Source organism: Schistocerca cancellata, chromosome 3 (assembly GCF_023864275.1).
Source record: "Schistocerca cancellata isolate TAMUIC-IGC-003103 chromosome 3, iqSchCanc2.1, whole genome shotgun sequence".
Taxonomy (NCBI): Eukaryota; Metazoa; Arthropoda; class Insecta; order Orthoptera; family Acrididae; genus Schistocerca; species Schistocerca cancellata.
In genome coordinates, this window is record NC_064628.1 from 598,804,719 (window position 1) to 598,831,545 (window position 26,827).

Genomic DNA, 26,827 nt, shown 5'->3' on the forward strand with positions numbered 1-26,827 from the left:
GTATGACAGTGGCTTCATGTCAACGTCTGGGAACACGCCATCCACCCAGATGCAACGGTACATGTGAAGGACAAAGTGCTTGCCCGCAAGACAAATGTGCTGCAACATCTGAATGTGAACATCGTCCAGTCCTGGGGCGGATAATTGGGAGGAAGTGAAAGCATGATCTAGCTCCCACATAGTAAAGGCGGTATTTTACGATTCCTGATTCTGAGAGGACTCCAAGGCATTTGGGTCAGTACCTGTGGAGTCTGTAGTCATTGAGATTGCCTCTTTGGCCAACAGCATACGACTAGAAGTGGATAACAATGATATTGATGAGCTTGTGGAAGATCACAGCCAAGAAATGACCACCAAAGGGCTTATATAGCTGCAACGTGTTTCACAGCAGGAAGCTGTGGAGAGCAGTTCTTCAGAGGAGGAGGTGGAGGAGGCAGCAGTAACAGCAAAGCAGCAATTTTCTGGCACAATAAGAAAAATGGTGAAAGCATGGAAATTGGTTGCATCATACACTGAAAATCATCACCCCAATAAAGCAGTGGCTATGTGCACTACAAATTTATTTGACAATAATGCTGTGTCACATTTTTGCAAAGTGTTGAAGCATTGGCAGAAACAAATAATTATAGACAGCTTTCTAATAAAAATGAATAATAAAGCACATAATACTGTATGTATAATTTTCTTTGAATTTTCTTTTAGTACTTTTTCTGCATGGGACACATTATTACATTTTACATTAATTAATATGGGACAAATTGTTTCATTTAACAAGTGTGGCACTACGAGTAAGATTCTGGAATGAATTATGCTTGCTATGTGAGGTTCCACAGTGTAACCAATAATGAGAAGGAGACCCGCTGGCAAAGGAAGCAATTTCTAAGAGGTTATGTCTTGATACAATGCTTTTGCCTGGCTTTGACACTCATGATCAAGAATCATTAATGATGTGCATCTGTATTTTCTGCCAAGTTGTTTCCATTTTCTGCTCAATATTTCTATGAGTTACCCAGTCACCGTGATCTACAGGTGCTGCGTGTTTTTCTGTTACTTGTGCTGATTTCCTTTAGCCCCACCAGGCTGGATGATGAAATGGAAACAAGAACTCAGCAGAACACCCAGAAGCACACCATTAATCAATCATGGCAAGAAAATGTGAGAGATCATGAAAGATCATGTTCGAAGAAGGTGCTACCCAGATGGACAACCTATCATCCACAACAAAATCCTGTTTAAAGATCATGATTTGCCAAGACTAATCATCACTATGAATTGCGGGATGATATTTGGGCAAGGGTGTTTTCTGTCTCACCTGTGTGGAATGAACATCAATGAACACCTTTTTGTGACTGTGACAATGAGATGGTTGGAGATATAAGCCACCTGTTGTTTTCTTGTAAGTTTTACTGTTCGAATATGAGAGTAATTAAATTAACAACACCTTGGGAGATGATATTCTGTACTATTTTAACGTATGTTTCAAATCATCTGTGTTTTAACATGTATTAGTGTCAGTTGAGCATTCTAGCTGATTCACTGCAAGATGTTTGTTCAGAATGCTTGATATGAAAAATTTATTGTACCTCATTCATAAACGAGCAATTATTATAATGTGGAGCTGTCAACCACCAAATAATAGGATGATTGTAGGGTTCTCCCTGACCAAATATCAGTGAAATAATGTAAAGAGATACCGAGTGTTTTTGGTAATTCCAAAGGGTGGGATCAACAGATTATGCACATAAGGGGAAAAATCATCTGTCGAAACCTCCTGCTGAGGTTACAGAAGGCTGCCAATACAAAGTATCGTGGAATGCTTGGCGCGCGCGCGCCAAGCATTCCAAATCAATACTGAAAATGGTCAGTGCCAATGACGAAGGTACACCTGATACCACTGTCAGTCCAAGAGCTATCAGCATACAAAAAGGTACTATCGCTAAGTTCCATGCAAAGGTTAAGAAACTTATAGCGATAGATCAAATCTAGTGTCCCTAGAAAGTGAATGAAGTCCCAGGGGAACATGGGTCACCGCATGAAGCCCAGGCGGTGAAGGATCAGTCCTACCCAGAAAGCACACGCACACACACACACACACACACACACACACACACACACACTCTCTCTCTCTCTCTCTCTCTCTCTCTCGCTCTCTCTCTCTCTCTCTCTCTATGCTTCTGACATGGCGCTTGGTGATTTCTTCCTCTTTCCTCGAGTGAAGAGAACATTATGTGACAGATACTTCCAGAACGATGAGTATGTGATTTTTCAGGTGCAACATTTCCCGAACTGTCAAAATGCAGATTTCTACAACCAAGGTCTCCTCTATGTTATCCATCACTGGGAACACTGTGTCTCATTGTAGGGTGAATGCCTAGAGGACAAAGAGCCATCAAGTGTCATGGTCTCAGCTTGATTTTTTTCACAGTGGTAATTTAAACTTTACGACTATTCCTTCTAGCAAAGCATGTTTATTTGAGTGGTTCATTTGTATTTGTTAGTGCCAAAGGAGGACATTGTCTGACAGCTTGGAAAATTTTTAATTTTATGTGCCAGCCAGACATTTAGTATTTCAATTATATGATGTGTGGCTGTCTTTACCCCTACCATTAATGTATGCAAGGATGTACAGTGTATATCTAAAGTCCGGGAACACTTTCAATTATTTATTGCACAATAACCATACATTTTACATATATCATACATATGTCATTTTGAAGAGAAACCCTGAAAGTGTTCCCCCCACCCCATGTATACCACCACAGGGTGGTTTGGTAATTTGCTGATAGTCGGCACTAGTTGCAAAAATGGAGAGTTCAGGTGCAGAGTGAGCTGTTTCACGAAATTGGCACCCCGATCACCAGATCTCCCTCCATGTGACTTTTTTCTGTGGGGACACATTAAAGATCTACCACTTGATGTAGCAGAGCTCCGGGAGAGAATTCAGGAAGCGACTGCCACAGTCGACGATGCCATGGTGGGACAGGTGTGGCAAGAATTCGACTACGGTACCGACGTCTGCCATGTCACTCATGGTTCGCATAGCTAATGTTTGTAAAAAAAACTTTCAGAGTTTCTCTTCAAAATGCAATATGTATGACATCTGTACAATGTTTAGTTCTTGTGCAATAAATAATTGAAAGTGTTCCCGAACTTTGTGTACACCCTGTATTTCTGAAATATTTCTGGGTATAATGCACCAGCTGATCAACACTGTTTAAAATACTATCACACATGGTGTGAACCCAGATTCATAAAAGTTACGCTGTTGAGTAAAATGTTTGAAGAAAAAACAATGAAAAGATCTTCATAAAGCAATTACTTAAAGTCTGCCATTGTTTTACATATCAGAACAATTATCCAAGTAGTATGTAGACAATAATGTACAAAGTTACCTTCATTCTACAGCTAATAATGTAACAGAGAGAATATTTAGTCCTCAAGTTACTCCGGCTTCAATTAGTTTTTTGGAGAAAATATACCATTATTTTCATTTAATACAAATCAATTTGATGTGGGTTACAGTAGCAGACTGAAAAAAAGGCATATAGTAGTCACACTCAGAAACGAAAGAAGAGACCAGGTGATCAAAAGAAAAGATATGCAAAATGCTTACAAACTCACTACGCAGAATGCTGGGATGGTTCCATAGTACTGAATATTGGCTACTTGTATCATATAAAAGGAATCATTTACAACTTGAGAAGCCACTCCCCTCAAAGACAGTTGCACCAACTATGATATCATTCTGCATAAAAGAATATCTTTCTAGAACTGATTGACATAGTTTTGAGCTGTTTTCCCATATGAAGGAAATTAGTAATACTGTATGTAACATTTACATCTTGTATGAATAGCATGTGGGAACACCATTACTCTCCCAGAAAAATAAATGTACAAAGAATGAAAGAATCTCACTGGACTAAAAAAATTAGCCACTCCAGTGCATGCATGGATGAATCGTTAAAACATTTACAGATGGGGCAGCGGTCACGTCACATGCTCAACCCCACATGCACTGCCACAATGTAAGCATAAGGCAGAAACGATCAGTGGGGCATATAGGTTTCACATGGACATTGTATGGAAACATGAGTAAATGTAAGAGGGTGACAGAGCAGCACAAACGGGCAATTGTGTTTGGTTGCCAATGGCCACACACTGTGTCAAGTTGCTGGACTTGTTGGCTTTTGTGGCAAACTGTTCAACACGATTAAAGCAGTGGTATAACAAATGCGGCCACAAAACACATCGGAACTGTGACTGTAAAAAGACACAGACTGAGGGGTACTGGAGAAATATTCCACAGCTTGTGAATCAAGCTTCCAAGCTTGAGAGGAACTGCTGCAGGCAATGAATGAAGGTCCATCCCAACCCGCTGGCAGTAAACATTGTGGCAGGAATGGCATGCAATGAACATTTGTGGCTGCTCACCTTGAAAAAGACCATTGCACATACAGGCAAGTAAAGACAACAGCACAGGGCTGGAAGAATATGTGACTCGTTTTTTGAACACTCCCCACTCTATTACATCTTGACTGACCAGCATAATCACCTGACTTGAACCTCACAGAAAATCTGTGGGACACGCTGGAACAGCAGGTAAAACACAGCATCCCTGAAATTTGGTGGATTTGTGTTATCAAATCCCCAGCAAATGGCTTAACCTGGATGTGGCATACCTGTAGAACCTCCTGGACACTTCCTACCCAAATCCAGCCAGTTATCAGACTACAGGGGTGGAATTACTCAGTATTAAATAATGCTTCAAATGATTTTTCTAGGGGTGACTAATTTTTTGTCCCATGAGCTTATGTACCTCATGTGTTTGACTTATAGTCTCTCTGAATATATTCAGTAACAAGTAATTAATACCTGCAAAACAATTTTTTTAATTATATCTTCACTACCAAGGCCACTGTAGAAGAAACATTGAGTAGAATTCTGACTAGTAAATACACATGCATTTATTAATCATGTTTGGATATCCTGTAAATAAGACATCCTACCAATGGTGTTAAGTCAACAGAAGAAATTTAAAATAATTAGAAGAGCATTTGCTTTGTTTAATGCTGCAAACAAGTTTTGTCTTTCTGGCATATTGTTGTCAGTTACACAATATGATTTCTTTACAAATAAAGTATATTTGACTGCTAATAATCCCTGACTAGGAAAAGATTTTTTAATTATGGAATAAGCGATAACAAGACACCAAGCAAGGAAACACACAATGATAAAATATAATTTTTGGAAGTTTAAGGACAGACAATTAATATTAAAACTGTAGCGAAACAGTCACAATGTGTCCACCTCTAATTCACTTATTGTTAATAGTATATGGCATTGTGCAAAATGGTGTAATTAAAGGAAGTAGCAATGTTAATAAAAATAAATCAAAAGGGGTAGGTATAATGCAGACTCAAATGTTAAATATTTTCAATAAAATTTATATATTTTATATCTTACACAAAAATATTTTTTCATTTGTATTTACAATTAACCTGGTCAAAATGTACAAAACTCTAATGGGAGTTTATCTGTGATGTCACTCAGTTTTGAACACATTTGTGACTGGGTGCACATCGTCTACTAATTACAGCTTAACAACATTCTGACTAGTTGATATATCATTTTGTTAAAGCTATAAAGTTTCTGAGGACAGTGTGGAAAACACTGTGCCTTATAGTGAATATTGTGTGTGTCAGAACAGACAAAAATTACACTATCAAAACGAATGTTAACTACTGAGGAAAAAAGACATTTAAAAAGACTGAAAAATTAATGTTTTTACATAAATAATCTCTCATGTCCTCATTTAGCTAACACTACTATTATTATTATTCATAACATGGTTTTAGAATGGAACGATTAAAGCATTCTGCTGCAAAATTAATTTGAAATGTAAAACTTATCTACAGTAATGGCAAAAACATATTTTGTAAACAGCAATCACTTCTATTTTAGGAATCTGTAAACATCCTCTATCATTGTCATTCTACAACAAAAACAAGTAAGTACATTACCTTTCAAATTTTTCAACGAAAGAAGCTATGACGTAGGTCTACAAAATTTTGAAATCAGAATATAGGGATTTTAAAAACTGGTAACTGCATCCAACAATGTGTGTATTAGTGCAACAGGAATTTATAGTTACAATACCGTTCATTGATATCAACCTTCTCCATCAAATGAGGTATGTTGTGCATTATCTAGAACAATGGCATTGTGGTACACGCTGTCATGATGATGCAGACCACTTTGTCCAAAAAACTGAAATATTATGTGACGGCAGTGAAAATGATGACTTGTAAGTAAATTTTAGTCCAAAAAGCAGCAAATACTTCAGTCATAATCAATTATAACAACAGCTTTCTGCACAACTGGAAACAACTAAGTAATGATAAAGTTTCAAGGACTTTGTGTTACATTTAACACATTAACGAAAGGAACTTCAAATATTAAGAAGCACCACTTTGTGTAATATGACAATGTTCACATCAGCTAATAAAAAATAAACATCAGACAACGAACTGAAAAAAATTAGAAGATATTACATCACTTTTTTCCAGTTCCCAAGTCACCTTATATAAAACTTACAGAAAAGGAATTTAACACATTATGGTATCAAATCCAATTAACTTTGTTATGTGAACTTATATTCCGTACTTTCTTTTACTGATATGATGTAGCTGCACCAACAAGCTCTCTTTTTCCTTTTAGTGTCAAAAACCTGCGAAGTCACAATGACATACTTCAAAATAATATTATGTCTTCTGCATTGTGCTGCCAAATGCACTTTTTACTCTTCAACTACTAAGCCTAGAAGTGCCATAATTGCTATACCAAACAGAAGTGACATAAGCTGCATTAAGGAGTCCTTTGGATTCTCTTCTTTCAGCAAATCTGGTAATACTGTTACCAAGGCAATGTGAAGAAACCCTCCTGCAGTGAATGGATGAATCCAAGACGTTTTTGCCTCTGAAAAACAAATATTCACACATGAATAAGAAATAGAGAAATAGATGACAGGCAGTAATCCTGTATTAAATATATGTTTTGGTGACAACACACACACACACACACACACACACACACACACACACACACACACACACACCACAAATTATAATTTTAAAAAACTGTAGTAAGGCACCTTAAGGTGTGTGGCTGGCTATTTTTCAGGAACCAATATTCACAAATGGTGTGTGGGAATAACAACTGTTGATTGGTCTTATGAGTTCTTATTTTCTCGTCTTGGTCATTTCACAAGAAGTATATGGGAGGAAATAATATGTTGCCTGACACTTCTTGGAACATATAACCTCACCATGGTGCACACCACCTGTCTCTTTAGTGTCTGTTACTGGAGTTTCTTGATTTTCTCTGTACACCTTATACCTACTAAACAATGCCCTGATAAAACAAGCCACTCTTTGTTGGATTTTCTCTATTTCTTCCATTAATACAACTTTGTAAGTTTCAATACTGATGAGAAAAACTTAAGAACTGGTTGCACCAGAATTTTGCAAGCCACTTCTTTCATGTATGAATTGCATTTCTTCTAGATTCACCCAAAAATTCTAGGCCTGCCACTTGCTTATCCTACAAATATTTCAATTTGGTCATTTCACTTCAGGACACTCCAGACTGTTACTAGGTATTTTACATCTGTTGCTGTTTCCAGTGACTTCTCACCAGGAGTTTAATCAAACAGTAATGGATCTCTTCATCGCTTATATACAATAAATTACATTTCTTTACATTCAGATTCAACTGCCAGTCCCTCCACCAACTGTCAATATTCTGCACATCTTCCTTCACTTCACTACAGTCAGGGACAAAAAATATCTTTCAAATTACAATTAGTGCTGTATCTGATTTATCTTTTCCTTAGCATCCCTTAGATGCAACAATCATAAAAAACAGGTTGTCCTACCATCGTATTATCAAACCTGGTGACTATATGAGACATTTCAAACATATACTTACATTAGTAGTTTCTGTCTTCTGTATTCAAACAACCAATGAATTAATAGCAACAAGAACACTAATCACTGAACTTCACTACACTTTCATTTCTTTGAGTCTGTAGGTATCCCTTATCTAACTGTGACGTTAATGCTTAACTCTTACTGAAAATTTACCACAGATAGGTAGATGGGGGACCTGGGACTAATTAAAGAGTCTGTCATTATACCTAAATTGCAAATGTCAAGCTGTGTGATATACAAACAGTGCTAAGTAAATAGTGAAGTGCTTAGTAATGATGAACTGCAAAAAACATATCCCACTCTTTCATTTAGCATGTAGGTAACATTTCCTAGCAGGCTTTCAAACCTTTGAAATTTTTTTTTACTTCTAAAAACAGCGTAGAAGAAGAAATTTATGACTCAAGTTGAAGAGAGAAATTCTGTCTAAAAGTAAACTAAAATTTCTTATTATTTTTCCATCAGTAACATTTTGATGGAGATAGCTTGATTTACTATATCAGCATAAAATCCTCTCCATAACTAGTGTTAATAAACCATGTTTAGCTCCATACTACAAATATTACAATAAGCATTCTCTTGTTCCTAAAATTTTCTGCTTATTTTTGATTATCCTTCCATAGAAAAGTTTTCATACCTGTTGTTTTCTTCCTATGCTTTCTTAACTCCTAAAGAACTAACCATCACTTTTTAAAATGCAATTTCTCATGTATTTCTATCACCCAAAAGCCCAGGGACACCTGAGGATTGTCAGTGATCATAAACTTGACCAAGGCACAGAGAAAGGTTCCACGTAGAGAAAAGCTGCACACAAGCAGTTACATGAAGAACAGAGCCTCTTCTATCAGATAGCCTAATGTAGCGCTCTCATGATGTTTTCGAAACAAGAAGAACAGAATTAGATAAAAACTGAATATGCCACAGGATGTACAGTGCAACAAAATCATGATAGTTTTAAGATACTGTGTGCTTACAGAGCAGTGACAAGGTGGGTAAAAACTATCAACTGTCAACACCAAAACATGACAAATGTTTGTTGGCCAGGTGTCGTCATGTCAGTGAAGTAAAATTGTCTGTTCTTACTGTGTTAGTAAGAGCTGTCTTGAAAATCAGGATTAGTGTTTACTATTGTGCTTCACATTATGGAGGAACTCCTGGGCATGAGAGAAACTGCATTACAATGTGTTCCACACAGAGAATTAGCTATGACACACTGCTTGCTCATGCCACTTGAAATATTATGAATATGAAGTAGAGGTTTTCTTTTGCTCTGTCATCGTGCTGGGTGAGTCATGGACCAAATTTTACAAGCCCATAAAATTCCCATAAACCAAATGGCAGCATTAAGGATTACCATGACAATCGATAGTTTTACAGAATCTTACAAAATAATGTGAAAATTACAGCTATTCTCATGTGCATCTGTGACGGTGTTACCCTCACACACACCATTCGTCAAAGGCAGACTGTCATTGCTCCCCACAGATTATACACAATGCTGGTGTCTACTTTTAAGGGATAGTAAAACTATTTTGTACCAGTTGTATGTGTACAAGCCATGTGTACAGGGCTGTCGTATGTGTACAGGGCCAAATATAAAACTGTATGGAAAATTATACGAACAGAGTTCATCTCTGAAGAACCGCAAGGTTACTGTAAAAGTGCCTTATTTGCCAGACCACAGACTGAAGCAGCAGAAGTTGCTAGTTCCAGCTTATATGATGTTGAGCTCATGGGGAAAAAAAAAACACATCATTTCAGCATACAAACCACCTAACATACCATTCCAGTTTATTAATCTCAGACCTTTGAATCTACCTGATACCAACATAACGATAACAGACTTCAACAAGCACAATGAAGCAGAGGCATGGTCTGGAAATGATGAGACGTGCAAAAGCATTTAAAAATGCTAGAGGAAAGTAAATTTGTGTTGCTCCATGCTGGTGAATTCCACTTACTCTTAACAGTGCAACATGGAAAACGTTGCTATAACTCTGACTAAATTGTGGTTTCTGATAACTTGCCAACAAATTGCCAAACCAATAGGTAACTCTACCCTAACACATAAAACAGACTCATTATTTGCCATGATGTTGGCTCATTTAAGAATGTCAACTGGTCCCATTCACAAGAAGATACAACTTCTAGAAAGTAAATTCGGTTAAGTTTCCTATAGAGCTTGATACATCTACAACAAATATCAAACAATTTCCACATAACTACAGACATCTTATGAAAGCTGTTCAACAATCAGCAAGGCATGACACATTATTCAAACAGGTTGGAGAATGGCATTCTCGCCTAATCTCTTGAAAAATAAGATTTTAATCACATAAATATTAACCTATCAATTGCAGACAAATGGCAGCTCTATGCTGTAGCAGAGTAGACAGATGTTTTCTTTCCAACACACTCAATTAAATTTAGATGCCATAAATGTGAACAGCATTAAGCAACAGAGTGATAGTTTACTGTTAATACAGTACACAAATTAATTTTTTATAATTTCCTTATCTTTCATTAATGTAGACCATGACTCGTTCCACATCCCTAAAGGTTCTCTTTCTTGATTGGATATCCAGAACAAGGCAAATGAATGAAGCTAGAAGGGAAACTAGGCATCACCTTAAATGGATCCATACTACCAAACAGAGACAACCTTCCTAGTTATCACCCTTGATAAGTCTGTACCTTCAGGAACCACAGACAAAATTAACAGAAGGCCCAGACAAGAAACAACTTACTTGCTACACTAGTCAATAACTGATGTTGAGCAAGCACTGCAGTCATGTGGACTTCATATTCTTGTGTTGTGTTATTAATTAACCGAGTAATAAAGCAGAAAAGCTTCTTGCCTATTTCTAAAATAGAAACTCGCGAAGAACTAATACAGGAAAACGGAGTTGCTCCATATATGACGACAAAACGTAAGTTCAGAAAGACTGAAACAATTAAATTTTGTAGTGATCAGCACATAAAAGTGTGTGCTTGTGAATTAATACCGATACATAATTCATTTTTAACTGTAGCTGTATACAGAGCCCCGCTGCAAAATTATGATTTTTTATGAGGCACGTGAATTCCTTATTATGTTGTCAGACAGCAGCAAGCAGTCAATAGTCTCTGGTGATTTCAATGTAAATTTTCTAAAAGATTCTCATAAGGAAAATTATCTGGAAACATTTGCATCCTGCAATTTGATTTAGGTAACTGGCTTTCCAACACAGGTGGATAAAGACAGTAGGACCCTAATTTACAATGTTTTCTTTGATGAAGCAAGTACACCCAGTACTGTATACCCAGTCACAAATACTCTCTTTGAATATGAAGTGCAGTTAGTCAGGATAAATAAGGCATTGCTTTATGGTAAAGATACTATTTAGCGAACATTAGTTAGAATAATTAATGAGTCCAAGACAAACATTTTTCAGAATAGTTTACTAAGAGATGACCTCTGATGAGATTTATAATGAACCAAATGTTGACATAAAATTTAATCTCTTCCATGATTAATTCATCTCACTGTTTGAAAATAGCTTCCCCGTAAGCTAACAAAAAGGGCACTAAACAGCCATATCAGAAAACTGCAGAGTGCTAGATGGATTAAAGTACCTTGTGGAAGGAAAAGGTAAATATATCTCTTGGCAAGAACATGTAAAACTCCTGTGGCAGTTGCACATGGCACAAACAACTCAAATTTGCTAAGATGAGTTGTTAAAAAAATAAGGAACATGCACACTGTCTCAGAAATCAATATTTCTACAACAGACTTAAGGCCTTATGGGAAGTAGTAAAATGAGAGACAACACAACAAGCTACAGCACAGAAACATTCTTTCTAAATGAAATGGAAGGGCTATTAATTATTAGTCTCAGGTAACAGATATGTTAAATCATAATTTCTAAACTGTAGTAAAAGACATAGGTATGAACTGATCAACAGAAAAAGCACAGCAGTGTGTTGAAAATTAAGAACATTATCTATTCTCTCAAAAATAATGTTCACCTGGATTTGATGGTGTTTCTCGCAAAGTACTGGAGACTTATTCACATCAATAAGCGCTACCTATTCTGAAATATGCAATGCATTACTAACTCTGAGAATTTACCCCGAGAGGTTGAAATGTGTCACTGTCAAACCTCTATACAAGAAATGTGATATGAGAGACGTCAATAATTACTGACACATATCACTACTAGTTTCATTTACCAAAATTTTTGGAAAGATCACATATTCTAGAGTAATATCCTCAATAAATCACAGTTTGGGTTTAAAAAAAGTTGCTCAACTACGAATGCCATTTACACATTCACTCATCACATTTTAGAATAACTAAATGACAAAAAAAGGGGCCAACTGGTATTTTCTGTAATCTGTCTATAGTATAGCCAACCAATGGATAAAGTCATATCTAATCAAAAGAATGCAGAAAGCTATACTTAATAACTCAACCAATGTAAGCTGGCGAGTCTTCTGAATGTGGAGGAATCACTTACGGGATTCCTAAAGGTCAAACCAATTTCCACTATTGTTTCTCCTTTATGTAAATACCTTTTGTCTAATATACAACAAGCAGACTTAGTTCTTTTTACTAATAACATTAGCATTGCGATCAGTTCAAATACATAGACAGGAACAGAATAAATGATAAACAACTCTCTAAAAAAGTACTACTGAGTGGTTTTCTGCAAATGTTCCTACTGCCAATTTCAAAAACACACAATATATTTAGTTCTGCACATTCAGAGGTACTACACCAACGATAATTGTAACATGGCACCAAAAAATATGAGGGCATACTGGAAATGCCTCTGAATTTTGTATATGAAAACTCTTACAACTTTTTAAAAATAAAACAGACTTTATTAACATTCTAAATATTTTTCTTGAAGCCTACATACTTATTTCTCAACATAATCACCCTGGCAACAAACACATTTCTCCCAATGAGAGACCAGTTTGTTGATACTGTCACAGTAGAATTTTTGACACTGTTGATGCATTCACAGCCTCAACGCTGCTTGCACCATATCATCACTATCTAAATGAAGTCCTTGAAGGTGTTCTTTAAGTTGTGGAAACAGATGAAAATTGGATGGGGCCAAGCTGGGACTGTATGGAAGATGATCGATGATGATGAACCCCAGGAGTCCAATTGCTGTAGATGTCATAGTGCTTGTGTGTAGTCTGGCATTGTCATGCTGATAGAGAGCCGATTCATGTGTGTATTAACTCTTGAAATCCATGCTTTCAGCTTTCTCATACATGATGCAGTTAATGAAGGCTTCATTGTAGCCAGCAGTTCCATGCGAACGTACACTGTAATAGTTATGTAACTAAGGAGAGGCTTGCAGAGGATAGAGTAGTGAAGAGAACCCAGCTCCTGACAGGATACCACAACAACAATATCATAACTTCAGATATGGAAAAAATATATGTCGAACACACACACACACACACACACACACACACACACACACACACACACACACCAATGTAAACAAATTTTTGTGGAGATGAGTGACTGGCCTGCCAAAGACATCACTCCAGGATATTATAACTGCTATTCCTTAATAAATTGAGGATTGATGTGGGCAGATCGAAATATAAATCAGTTACATGGTGTATACTATGATGTGGAGCCATTTTGAGAATAGGGAAAACTTAATCAATATCAGATGTTTCAATATGATCTCCAATTGCAGTAAAGTACATCATCAAGGTGGACCTATTTCTATCGACTGAAAGAGAGTCTTAAAGTTAGTGATTGTGCAGCTTAATGTTCTGTTAAATTAAGTTTTTAAGCATACTACTGAAACTAACAACCAGACCTGAGAACTGTTATGTCACAGTTACTTTATCTAGCTACTTAGACTTTAGTTTTGATTTTCATTTCGTTGATAACAGTAAACAATAGCTATGAAGTTAATACAGCAACAGAATGAATTTAAAAAGATAGAAATATTTTTTATTCCCACTAGAAGTACCTTCTGCAAATGTTTGACAAATTTTTATGACGTACAACCTAGACACTGCAAGCACATTTTCTGTTGTTGCAATATGTTGTATGCAACAGATGTTTGAGAAACAGAGGTAAAATGTGTTTTCTTTTGTAACAGTCAAGACTTTCACCAAACGCCCTACCCAACTCACAAGAAATACCTTGCTGTCAGTAATCAAAATACATAAAACAGGTTTATCAATATAATATACAAAGGTGTGCATACCAACTGTGTTTGATGCTCCACTGAGTAATATTGCTGTCATTGACCCAACTACACCAGCACCAGCTGTGTACACCTGGGCTTTTGCAGCATCCCATCTTGAGAAACCCGAACGCAGCAAGATTGCAAAGTCACCCACTTCATGAGGGATTTCATGGAGCAATATTGCAAATGTTGTAAGTGCACCATGAGGTAAGGACACCATGAAACTACCACCAACTGCTAAGCCATGAGTGAAGTTGTCGAATGCATTAGCCAGCAGATTCAGGTAGCCACTCACCTATTCAAAAGGAAAACAAACAACTTAGACCTATAGAGAGAATAAATTACTATTCATTAATTGGTGGCACAGCAATAAACATGAGCAAAAAAAGCTAGCTTTCACTAACAGGGTACTTCATCCAGCAAGTAAGTGGAAAGAATGTGAGGAAACACAGCTATTCAGAAATAGGAAAGAAATTATAGTTGGAGCACAAGTTATTTTGTTCATATTTCTTAATTTACTATCACTTGGTAAATATTTGGTTTTAAATTTATTTTAGATTCTTTTTTCATTGTAGATGCCATTACAGATCCAGGTTTTCTCTTCTCTTGTCATGCAAAATTATCATCAAATTCACAGGAACAATTGTAACTTAAATAATGATATAAATATATGCAACTCTGAAAAAGACTTCAGTAACTGAGCAAAAATTAAACTTACTACAGTATGTATTCTAAGACGAAGCCACCACAGGCCTTTTGACTACAGTGTTAAGTGAAGTGAAGTGAAGAGACTGTGGTTAAACATAACTTTTATTTGTTACTACAAACTTCTACATGATGTACATATTCCCTCCTTCTCTTTCCTATAAAAACATATTTTGAAGATTAAGGAGAAAAATGTATGGCAATAAAGACAAAACAAGTAAAAACTTTAGTGACTTTCAGTGACATATTGGAATTTTGAATAGTTTTATGAATCTTGTATCCCACTTACAGACAGACACTCATTCTCTATTGCCCACAACTTTCCACTTACACTTTACTTTTGTTTGAATTTTCCCTAGCACATAAATCAATTCCTTCCTCCATCACTCTTGATCAAGAGGAGGAGAAAAAAGGAAGAACTACAGCTGTACATTCAACACATGGAGTCTTAAGTGAAGCTAACATGGCTTCTGTAAAATTTTAAGAAACTTTTCCCAGTAAAATCCATTTTGATGCTCTTAAGAAATGTACTGTGACAGCAGCAAGATGAGCACATTGCACTTGGCCAGTAGCAATTCGGAGATTTTGATGTCACAAAGGTTTTATGACATGTCTACAAATAAGGTAGTCCAACCTTTTTTGAATTTTTTAGACAACCTAACATTAAAAATACTGAGCTTCTGGCCGTACTCTATTCATTAGGTGTGAATGGAATCAATGATCACTTTTCTTTCCCAAATTCTTTGTAAACAGGCTTGATTTGAAGACATCTATGTGACCTTGGTTGTAGACACATTTTGCTTCTGTAAAGGTGGCACTGTCCATTCCAATTTCTATTTAATATTGTACTCTGATCTGGTGATTTGTATTTACTCTGCTCAGAGAGCACATTATTTCCAACTATGTGTCTGCAACATTCACAGGAACTCTTGGCAGAACCATTCATTTTACCTTAAAACTTATTTCACTTAATTTCTTTCCTCAACAATACATTTTAAGTTCTTATTCTTGTAAGCAGTAAAAGGTACTGATATCATACGTGAATAAATTAGCAGTGTATCTAAACTCATGCTCATAAATTAAGGATAATGCTGATACATGATGAAACAACGCTCTGGTGGGTGGTTTGCAGGTTTAAATCACCTTGGGGTATGACCATGGGATGCATTTGACCTGCGATCATCGCACGGTGGCTCTGGCAGCAGTCCACATACGCAGAGGTGTGTTCGTGCATGTCAGAGTACAGTGCAGCGACTAAGTGTGCAGAAGTTTTCAGATGTGCTAATGGTGACTGTATGTTGAAAATGGCTCAAAGAACACATATTGATGATGTTACGAGGGGTGGAATACTTGGGCGACTGGAGGCTGGTAAAACACAGTAGGACATAGCACGGGCCACAAAGAGTGTTCTCAAGATTGTGGCAATGATTCCAGCAGACAGGAAACACCTCCAAGTGCTACAGTACGGGACGTCCACAGTGTACAACACCACAAGAAGACCAATATCTCACCATCAGTGCCCGCAGACGGCCATGGAGTACTGCAGGTAGCCTTGCTCGGGACCTTACCACAGTCACTGGAACAGTTCTCTCCACACACACAGTCTACAGATGACTGAACAGACATGGTTTATTTGCCTGGAGACCTGCAAGGTGCATTCCACTGACCCCTGGTCACACGAGAGCCTGTAAAGCCTGGTGTCAAGAACACAGTACATGGTCATTGAAACAGTGGTCCCAGGTTATGTTCACAGACGAGTCCAGGTATAGTCTGAACAGTGATTCTCGCTGGGTTTTCATCTGGCGTGAACCAGGAACCAAAACCTTAATGTCCTTCAAAGGAACCTGTATGGAGCCTGTAAGGATGTCATGGTTTGATGGTGTGGGGTTGGATTATGATTGGTGCATGTACATCCCTGCATGTCTTTGACAGAGGAACTGCAACAGGTCAGGTGTATCGGAATGCCATTTTGCACCAGTATGTCCGCCTTTTCAGGGGTGCAGTGGGTCCCACCTTCCTCCTGATGGACGATAACGCACGGCCCCACTGAGCTGCCATAGTGGAGGAGCACCTTAAAACAGAAGATATCAGGCAAATGGAGTGGCCTGCCTGTTCTCCAGACCTGAACCCCATTGAGGACGTCTGGGATGCTCTCGGTTGACGTAATGCTGCATGTCTTCATACCCCTAGGACACTTCAGGAGCTCCGACAGGCACTGGCGCAAGAATGGGAGGCTATACCCCAGCAGTGGCTCGACCATCTGATCCAGAGTATGCCAACCCGTTGTGCAGCCTGTGTACGTATGCATGGTGATCATATCCCATATTGATGTCGGGGTACATGCCCAGGAAACAGTGGTGTTTTGTAGCACTTGTTTCTGGACGGTTTTCTCAGCTTATCACTAATACCATGGACTTACAGATCAGTGTTGTGTTTGTTCCGTATGTGCCTATGCTATTAGTGCCAGTTTTGTGTAGTACCACATTGTGTGGCACCACAATCTGCAATTATCCTTAATTTATGAGCATGAGTGTAGTTTACACCAGAGGTAGCTTCACTCTTACTGCACATTGATTTAATAGCAAATGGACTGTTCACATTCCTTTGTGCCACAATTAAAGTTGCTTGTGACTAATCAACATGCAACCAATGTTTTTTTGCAATGGTTATACATTTATTTAAAAAGAATATGCACTTTAGTTCTTTCTTGTTGCGTCTGACTTGCAACTACCAAATTGCTTCACACTAATGTTATTATGTGAGAACAAATGCTAATACTTTGACAATAGTGTAGCATTTCATTTCATACTCTTCTGGCACAAACTCTTTACTTTTCAGCCTTTACATAAACACATTTGTTTGAGTATGATGCTGACAGTTGTCAGCTTACTGAATTGTGATTTGAACTATTTATGTGAGAATACATATAGTTTTGACATTTACTAGGCACACTACACAACACGAAATTTTGTCGTAAAACATGTCTTCTGTGAATTACTCATAATTTTATTTGTAATTCATTACACTGTCACTTCAAAATCACAATCAAACCCAAATCCCAAAGCAGGATCATCGATGAAATGCAACACTTAGCAGTGAAAGCACATTCACTACAGACACCAACATACCACTACAACTGACTGAACTCCTGGACAGAGGTTGCAGCTACTAATACAAACACTGAATATTCCAGAATACACAAACATAAATATGTCTTGAAAAATCCAGAAACGATAAATAGTAGATAGCAGATAACTGCCAGTAGTTGGGTTTGAACTAGCGACCCACAGCACACCAACCAGTGATGCTAATCACTATGCCACACTGCACGCTCCATCACTCACAACAACATAATAGGCCCATAGTGGGCAAAAGTAAGATTCATGTCATGTCCAATGTACATCAACCATGTTATACATTAATGTCAGAACTCATTTGCCCCACTGTCATGTGACCAACTGGTGCCATCAATGATCAGATATAACAAGTGGTTAATGATTGACAAGTACAGGTTCAAATAAAACCAGGTTCAAAAGGCACGAAGGAGATATACATGAAGTTTGAGAAGGAATTTTAAATATTTCAGGATGTGGTAGTAGAGACTAATTCAAATAAAACATTCCATCTGGCAACCCAATCCACCCAAAAATGCAAGTCAAAGTCTGGCACTGGCATGGCAATTTATTTGTGGGCAAGGTCAGCCACTAGCCCACTATGTCCACTGTACTGGCTAAAAGAGCCACACATTATGTAGCTAGCAATCACTGCTAAGCCCTGCTCCTGCAGCTGCAGGCGACATGGTAGCTCGCAGCTGCCATCACTGCCAGGAGATGTCACTCCAAATGCCAATTAAATACGGAGCACATAACATTCGTGCTTTCCAAGAACTTGACTCCAGTGCCAGTCTGGCATGAGTATCAAAATATGTGAAAATATGGAGGGAAGCTTTAATCTACACTCCTGGAAATTGAAATAAGACCACCGTGAATTCATTGTCCCAGGAAGGGGAAACTTTATTGACACATTCCTGGGGTCAGATACATCACATGATCACACTGACAGAACCACAGGCACATAGACACAGGCAACAGAGCATGCACAATGTCGGCACTAGTACAGTGTATATCCACCTTTCGCAGCAATGCAGGCTGCTATTCTCCCATGGAGACGATCGTAGAGATGCTGGATGTAGTCCTGTGGAACGGCTTGCCATGCCATTTCCACCTGGCGTCTCAGTTGGACCAGCGTTCGTGCTGGACGTGCAGACCGCGTGAGACGACGCTTCATCCAGTCCCAAACATGCTCAATGGGGGACAGATCCGGAGATCTTGCTGGCCAGGGTAGTTGACTTACACCTTCTAGAGCACGTTGGGTGGCACGGGATACATGCGGACGTGCATTGTCCTGTTGGAACAGCAAGTTCCCTTGCCGGTCTAGGAATGGTAGAACGATGGGTTCGATGACGGTTTGCATGTACCGTGCACTATTCAGTGTCCCCTCGACGATCACCAGTGGTGTACGGCCAGTGTAGGAGATCGCTCCCCACACCATGATGCCGGGTGTTGGCCCTGTGTGCCTCGGTCGTATGCAGTCCTGATTGTGGCGCTCACCTGCACGGCGCCAAACACGCATACGACCATCATTGGCACCAAGGCAGAAGTGACTCTCATCGCTGAAGACGACACACCTCCATTCGTCCCTCCATTCACGCCTGTCGCGACACCACTGGAGGCGGGCTGCACGATGTTGGGGCGTGAGCGGAAGACGGCCTAACGGTGTGCGGGACCGTAGCCCAGCTTCATGGAGACGGTTGCAAATGGTCCTCGCCGATACCCCAGGAGCAACAGTGTCCCTAATTTGCTGGGAAGTGGCGGTGCGGTCCCCTACGGCACTGCGTAGGATCCTACGGTCTTGGCGTGCATCCGTGCGTCGCTGCGGTCCGGTCCCAGGTCGACGGGCACGTGCACCTTCCGCCGACCACTGGCGACAACATCGATGTACTGTGGAGACCTCACGCCCCACGTGTTGAGCAATTCGGCGGTACGTCCACCCGGCCTCCCGCATGCCCACTATACGCCCTCGCTCAAAGTCCGTCAACTGCACATACGGTTCACGTCCACGCTGTCGCGGCATGCTACCAGTGTTAAAGACAGCGATGGAGCTCCGTATGCCACGGCAAACTGGCTGACACTGACGGCGGCGGTGCACAAATGCTGCGCAGCTAGTGCCATTCGACGGCCAACACCACGGTTCCTGGTGTGTCCGCTGTGCCGTGCGTGTGATCATTGCTTGTACAGCCCTCTCGCAGTGTCCGGAGCAAGTATGGTGGGTCTGACACTGGTGTCAATGTGTTCTTTTTTCCATTTCCAGGAGTGTATAATACAAGGCAAGTCAATTATTATCCAGAATTTAGTTAAATTTTTGGTTATTTTGGTAGTACTGTCATTTTATGTTGATAACAAATTCTTTGTTTATTTGTTGTTATATCTTTGCAATTTTCAAGCTGCTAAGGCAGTTTCGTTATCGCTGCCGTGTTGTTAATCATGGCTGCTCTGCTATCTCTTTGCACCAAAGAGGAGCAACGTTCAGCGATCTGTTTTCTGTGGTTGGAAGACGTATCAGGGGCCAAAATTAGTCAAAGACTTTCCGTACAGTATGGGAACAGTGTTTATCCACAACGGAGTGTCTAAGAATGGACTGAAAAATTCCGAGATGGTCGCACAAGTGTTACACATGATGAAGGACTCTGACGACCGTTTACTGCCACAAATGAAGAAACCAATGAGTGTTCACGTAAAATGATTCTCTTAGACAGACGATTATCTATTGACAAAGTGGCACATCGTCTGCAAATTAGTCACGGTACTGCCTACGAAATCATCCACAACAGACTTGGGATTCATAAAGTTTGTGCAACATGGGTCCCAAAACAACTCACACAGTTGCATAAACAAACGCACTTGGACATCTGCAAAAAAATTTGGATCACTATAGTAATGAAGGGGACAACTTCTTAGACAGGATCATTACTGGTGTTGAAACATGGATCCATCATTACACACCAGAGTGAACGGCAGAGTATGGAATGGAAACATGCAAATTTGCTGTGCAAGAAAAAGTTCAAGACACAACCATCCAGGAAAACTGATACTTAGTTTTTTGGAGCACACAAGGTCCAGTACTGGAACATTATGGAGAAAGAGGCACAACAGTAAACAGTCTACGTTAGAGCGAGATGCTTACTGCGAGGCTAAAGTCAGCCATTCGAAGCAAACACTGAGGATTGCTGTCAAAAGGTGTTGTGTTGTTGCATGACAATGCCCGTTTGCATATTGCTGCCTACACTGCTGAAACGCTGCAGAAACTGAAATCTGAAGTACTGGATACCCTCCATATAGTCCCGATCTTGCCCCTTCTAACTATCGTTTGTTCGGTCCCCTCAAAGAGGCCTTAAGGGGCCGTCGACTCGCCTCGGACGCAGCAGTGAAAGAAGCGGTTCATTCTTGGCTCGCAGCTCAACCAAGAACCTTTTTTTATGAGGGCATCAGGAAGCTTGTACAACGATGGACCAAGTGCGTTGAAACGTGAGGAGACTATGTCGAAAAATGATGTTCTTGTAAATTTCCTATTTGATTACAATAAAATTTTATAACCCCTTTGCAGATAATAATTGACTTACCCTTGTATCTGTGGAAGGAAATTATATGGATAGATGTGGAGACTCTAGTTATAATAATGTCATGTGGCTTAAAGACCTAGTGCAAGTCCTTCAGCTGGGCATCACTTCGTCAACTTGAGTGTCCGTCAGTTATCCAACAGGGGAAAGGGGATCTACATTTTAACTTTGAATCCAAGTCATGTCTCATTTCTGTTGTAGGAATCAGGACATGACCCTACAGTGGTGGGTGAAATGGGCTCCTGTTAGGTCCCAATGAAGTACAGTTCCCAACTGGGACATGGGCTGTGGTGGTGGTGGTGGTGGTGGTGGTGGTGGTGGTGACTGGATATGAATGGTGGACCATTACCGTATTTACTCGAATCTAAGCCGCACTCGAATCTAAGCCGCACCTGAAAAATGAGACTCGAAATAAAGGAAAAAAATATTTCCCGAATCTAAGCCGCACCTGAAATTTGAGACTCGAAATTCAAGGGGAGAGAAAAGTTTTAGGCCGCACCTCCAAATCGAAACAAAGTTGGTCCATTGTAATACGAGATACAATTTAGGTCGAATGAAAGACGATACAGCTACAGTAGTTTGGTTCGAGTCGTAAGCTTAGCAGTTAAGCTTTACCAGGTAGCCATTGCTATGCGTCAGGCTCTCCGTCCGTATTTATACGGGTGCCCTTCCTTTTTCACGTGCTTAGTCCGGTTTGAATCGATTGCTTATTTTGCTTTGATCTGATAAGTGCCGTTTTCTTTGTTATAGGTGTTTACGTCACTCTAAGCTGAAAATGCATTACTGTACTGTGTCATGCATTGTTTGTCGTATTCTGATAGTGCGTATGTAGTATGTACGGCCTGTCGCCGCTCGCGGCATGACTTGCTTTTGTGCGCACTACCGCCGCTTAAAAAAAAAAGAGGAATCGTCTCATTAGCGAAACAATGGCAAGAGACTGCAGTGTGTTGTTACTTACACTGCTGCTTTCTTTGATAATGATCAACAAGAACCAAATAATAGACTGCGTATGATAGAACATGTTCTGAACGAGAGTTAGGCGCAAATTTTTCTCCGTTTGAAAATCTTTGCGGCCGCTTCTTTATTACATCAAATTCTGCACAGAAATTAGTCATCTTACATTTAAAATCTAGTCAGTTGCCGTGCTTCATTTCTGACTATATCACTATTAGGCATAAGAATAATACGAATATAAACATGACACGATACGTATATTCTTCCGCGTTTGCTGTTGTTTCACTCTAGTTTCGTAGTTTATTAGGCAGACAGGATTTAAATGAGAGCAGCAAACACGAAAGAATACATGGCAAAATGTTTATTTTCGTATTATTCTTATGGTGAAGAGAATACTGCATGTGATTCACATTTCATCAGGTTCCTATTAGTAACCATCTCTTCTCACGGGTAGGAAAAAACTCGGAACGTAGAGTTGGCCATATTGACAAACATCCCTAACAGTCTTGCCAGTCGGATTTTCGTAGTACATTGAAATTCTGCTACATTCAAAGATGAACAATACGGAATTTGTATTTACTTCGTTGGACAATGTGTGAAAATGCAGTGGTCGAAACTCGGGGCGGAGAAAAAAAAAGGTTTTGGCGCCAGTATTTATCTTTGTGCCCACAACGCATGCTTGTGTAGCGCTACATATATTCGACGGCAGAAGTTAGTTGTGGCGGCACCTACCAACATTTTTCAGAACTTCCGCTTGCTTTGCACTCGATTCTAAGCCGCAGGCGGTTTTTTTGATTACAAAAACCGGAAAAAAAGTGCGGCTTAGATTCGAGTAAATACGGTAGTTGAAAGTCCCTGGTTAATAAGTCTTTTATTCATGACAGTTATGAAAAGCAAGGATGTAGACTCACTTACACTGGTGGGCAATAATAGTGTAGCTGGGAGCTAGCTGGTCCAGGCTCATCAGGGAAGCGGCTGCCAGCAGGAGGGAGTCACCAAGTGGATGACCCAGCAGTGTGAAGACATGAAGCTGACTTCATACAAACTTAACTCAGATGGATACCTGCAGCTATTAACAGTAAAGTTTGTCAGCAGTGGCTGGCTGCTTCATCATGGACTGTGAGTGGTCTTCCTCTCACGATTATTAGCATGGACTGGTTTGCTGGGCATACTGTGCACACCTGGATCCTACTAAGCACAATGAGAATGAGGGTCTCATTTGGGTGGTATAAATGTGAACCAGGCTGGCTGGTGTTTCTCCAAAGGCAGCACTCGTAGCGTGGAAATCATAACAGGCTGAAGTGGCTGGGCATCACCAATGGGCAATGATGACTTCATTTGCCTGAGTTTGCTGTTGTGGTAGAAGCAGCCCAGTTGTAGCTGTAAGACGTCACAACTTCGGCTCTCAGAGGCAACGTGCCAGCATATGAATTCGTGTTCTTGCGCTCTTAATGCTCTTTCTTGGGCCGTAGCGCCTGCTCATCAGGCTGATGGGCACTATGATGTCATTCTCCTGAACTGACACAAGAGCAGTTCGTCCTCCCCACCCGTTTCGTCACCCTTCATGGCGGAAGTTCCTACTGCTTGTTTTCATCCTTGCTTAAGCCCTACCTTGACCTGCAAAAATCCCTTGGAATAATGTTGCTAAATCTTTTCTTCATCAGCACATGGTAACCCTTTCCCTTGCAGTGTTTCTTTATAAATTCCATTACTGATTTCTCGTCGTTAACTAACACGAATTCATTAAAGATGCCCACAAGACAGTAGCTGTGCATGGTACTATTTACACAGCAATACACCTATGTCCGTTTTTTGAAAAATTTTGAAGGACAGGCATCAACAAATTTATCTAGGCAATTTCTTCTAAAATAGAATGCACTCTACTATAAATAAAAAAATTATAATACTGTACAGTATTATAAATTAGTATCAGTACCAATTTTTTCATAATGTAACTCACTGACGTATTCTACACGGAAAGTGTGTTTCATTTAATGAGTGTTAATTATGACTGGAACAAATAATGCTTATCAAGTGAAGTAACACTGTATAGTGAAAAATTTTACAATGCAAATAAATCATGCAAAATAAGTACAGTCAGTTATTATTATTATTATTATTATTATTATTTCTATTTTTCTCAGACCTTAGGTCTGGTTAAAAATGGAAAGTGACGCGGACCTTCATCAAGCGTGACTTCCTTTCAACTGTACGGTATATGTTACATTGTACTTAGGAACTTTCGGGTTATTGAACACGTATCAATAATTACGGATTTCTGTAGTTGTATATATACGTTTGGATGTAGCTGTATTGCGTTGATGTACTGGTGGATATTGTGTGGTATGACTCCTGTAGTTGATGGTATAATGTCAACTTTATCCTGATGCCACATGTCCTTGACTTCCTAAGCCAGTTGGATGTATTTTTCAATTTTTTCTCCTGTTTTCTTCTGTATATTTGTTGTATTGGGTATTGATATTTCGATTAGTTGTGTTAATTTCTTCTTTTTATTGGTGAGTATGATGTCAGGTTTGTTATGTGGTGTTTTTTTATCTGTTATAATAGTTCTGTTCCAGTATAATTTGTATTCATCATTCTCCAGTACATTTTGTGGTGTATACGTGTATGTGGGAACGTGTTGTTTTATTAGTTTATGTTTTATGGCAAGTTGTTGATGTATTATTTTTGCTACATTGTCATGTCTTCTGGGGTATTCTGTATTTGCTAGTATTGTACATCCACTTGTGATGTGATCTACTGTTTCTATTTGTTGTTTGCAAAGTCTGCATTTATCAGTTGTGGTATTGGGATCTTTAATAATATGCTTGCTGTAATATCTGGTTTAATTGTTTGATCCTGTATTGCAATCATGAATCCTTCCGTCTCACTGTATATATTGCCTTTTCTTAGCCATGTGTTGGATGCGTCTTGATCGATGTGTGGCTGTGTTAGATGATATGGGTGCTTGCCATGAAGTGTTTTCTTTTTCCAATTTACTGTCTTCGTATCTGTTGATGTTATGTGATCTAAAGGGTTGTAGAAGTGGTTATGAAATTGCAGTGGTGTAGTCGATGTATTTATATGAGTGATTGCTTAGTGTATTTTGCTAGTTTCTGCTCGTCCTAGAAAGAATTTTCTTAAATTGTCTACCTGTCCATAATGTAGGTTTTTTATGTCAATAAATCCTCTTCCTCCTTCCTTTCTGCTTAATGTGAATCTTTCTGTTGCTGAATGTATGTGATGTATTTTATATTTGTGGCATTGTGATCGTGTAAGTGTACTGAGTGCTTCTAGGTCTGTGTTACTCCATTTCACTACTCCAAATGAGTAGGTCAATATTGGTATAGCACAAGTATTTATAGCTTTTGTCTTGTTTCTTGCTGTCAATTCTGTTTTCAGTATTTTTGTTAGTCTTTGTCTATATTTTTCTTTTAGTTCTTCTTTAATATCTGTATTATCTATTCCTATTTTTTGTCTGTATCCTAGATATTTATAGGCATCTGTTTTTTTCATCGCTTCTATGGAGTCACTGTGGTTATTCAATATGTAATCTTCTTGTTTAGTGTGCTTTCCCTTGACTATGCTATTTTTCTTACATTTGTATGTTCCAAAAGCCATATTTATATCATTGTTGAATACTTCTGTTATCTTTAGTAATTGGTTGAGTTGTTGATTGGTGCTGCCAGTAGTTTTAGATCATCCACGTATAGCAAATGTGTGATGTTGTGTGGGTATGTTCCAGTAATATTATATCCATAATTTGTATTATTTAGCATGTTGGATAGTGGGTTCAGAGCAAGGCAGAACCAGAAAGGACTTAATGAGTCTCCCTGGTATATTCCACGCTTAATCTGTATTGGCTGTGATGTGATATTATCTGAATTTGTTTGGATATTAAGTGTGGTTTTCCAGTTTTTCATTACTATGTTTAGGAACTGTATCAATTTAGGATCTACTTTGTATATTTCCAATATCTGTAGTAACCATGAGTGGGGTACACTATCAAAAGCTTTTTGGTAATCAATGCATGCGTAGTGTAGCGACCTTTGTTTAGTTTTAGCTTGATATGTCACCTCTGTATCTATTATCAGTTGCTCTTTACATCCTCGTGCTCCTTTGCAACAGCCTTTTTGTTCTTCATTTATAATTTTGTTCTGTGTTGTATGTGTCATTAATTTCTGTGTAATTACTGAAGTTCATATTTTGTAGATTGTTGGTAGGCATGTTATGGGGCGATATTTAGCTGGGTTTGCTGTGTCTGCTTGATCTTTAGGTTTCAGATAAGTTATTCC

The 26,827-nt window shown here is 39.0% G+C and overlaps 1 protein-coding gene across 1 annotated transcript in view; it reads right to left on the bottom strand.

Moving 5' to 3' along the window:
• Positions 1-5,423: 5,423 nt before the first annotated feature.
• The window catches only part of LOC126175489 (zinc transporter ZIP13 homolog), a 205,879-nt gene continuing 184,475 nt past the window's right edge, over positions 5,424-26,827 (bottom strand). The window contains exons 4-5 of the mRNA XM_049922309.1: positions 14,216-14,492; positions 5,424-6,975 (exon numbers count right to left, since the gene is read on the bottom strand). Of these exons, the coding sequence (XP_049778266.1) occupies positions 6,797-6,975; positions 14,216-14,492 (456 nt within the window). The 3' untranslated portion in view covers positions 5,424-6,796. The remainder of the gene's footprint in view (positions 6,976-14,215; positions 14,493-26,827) is intronic.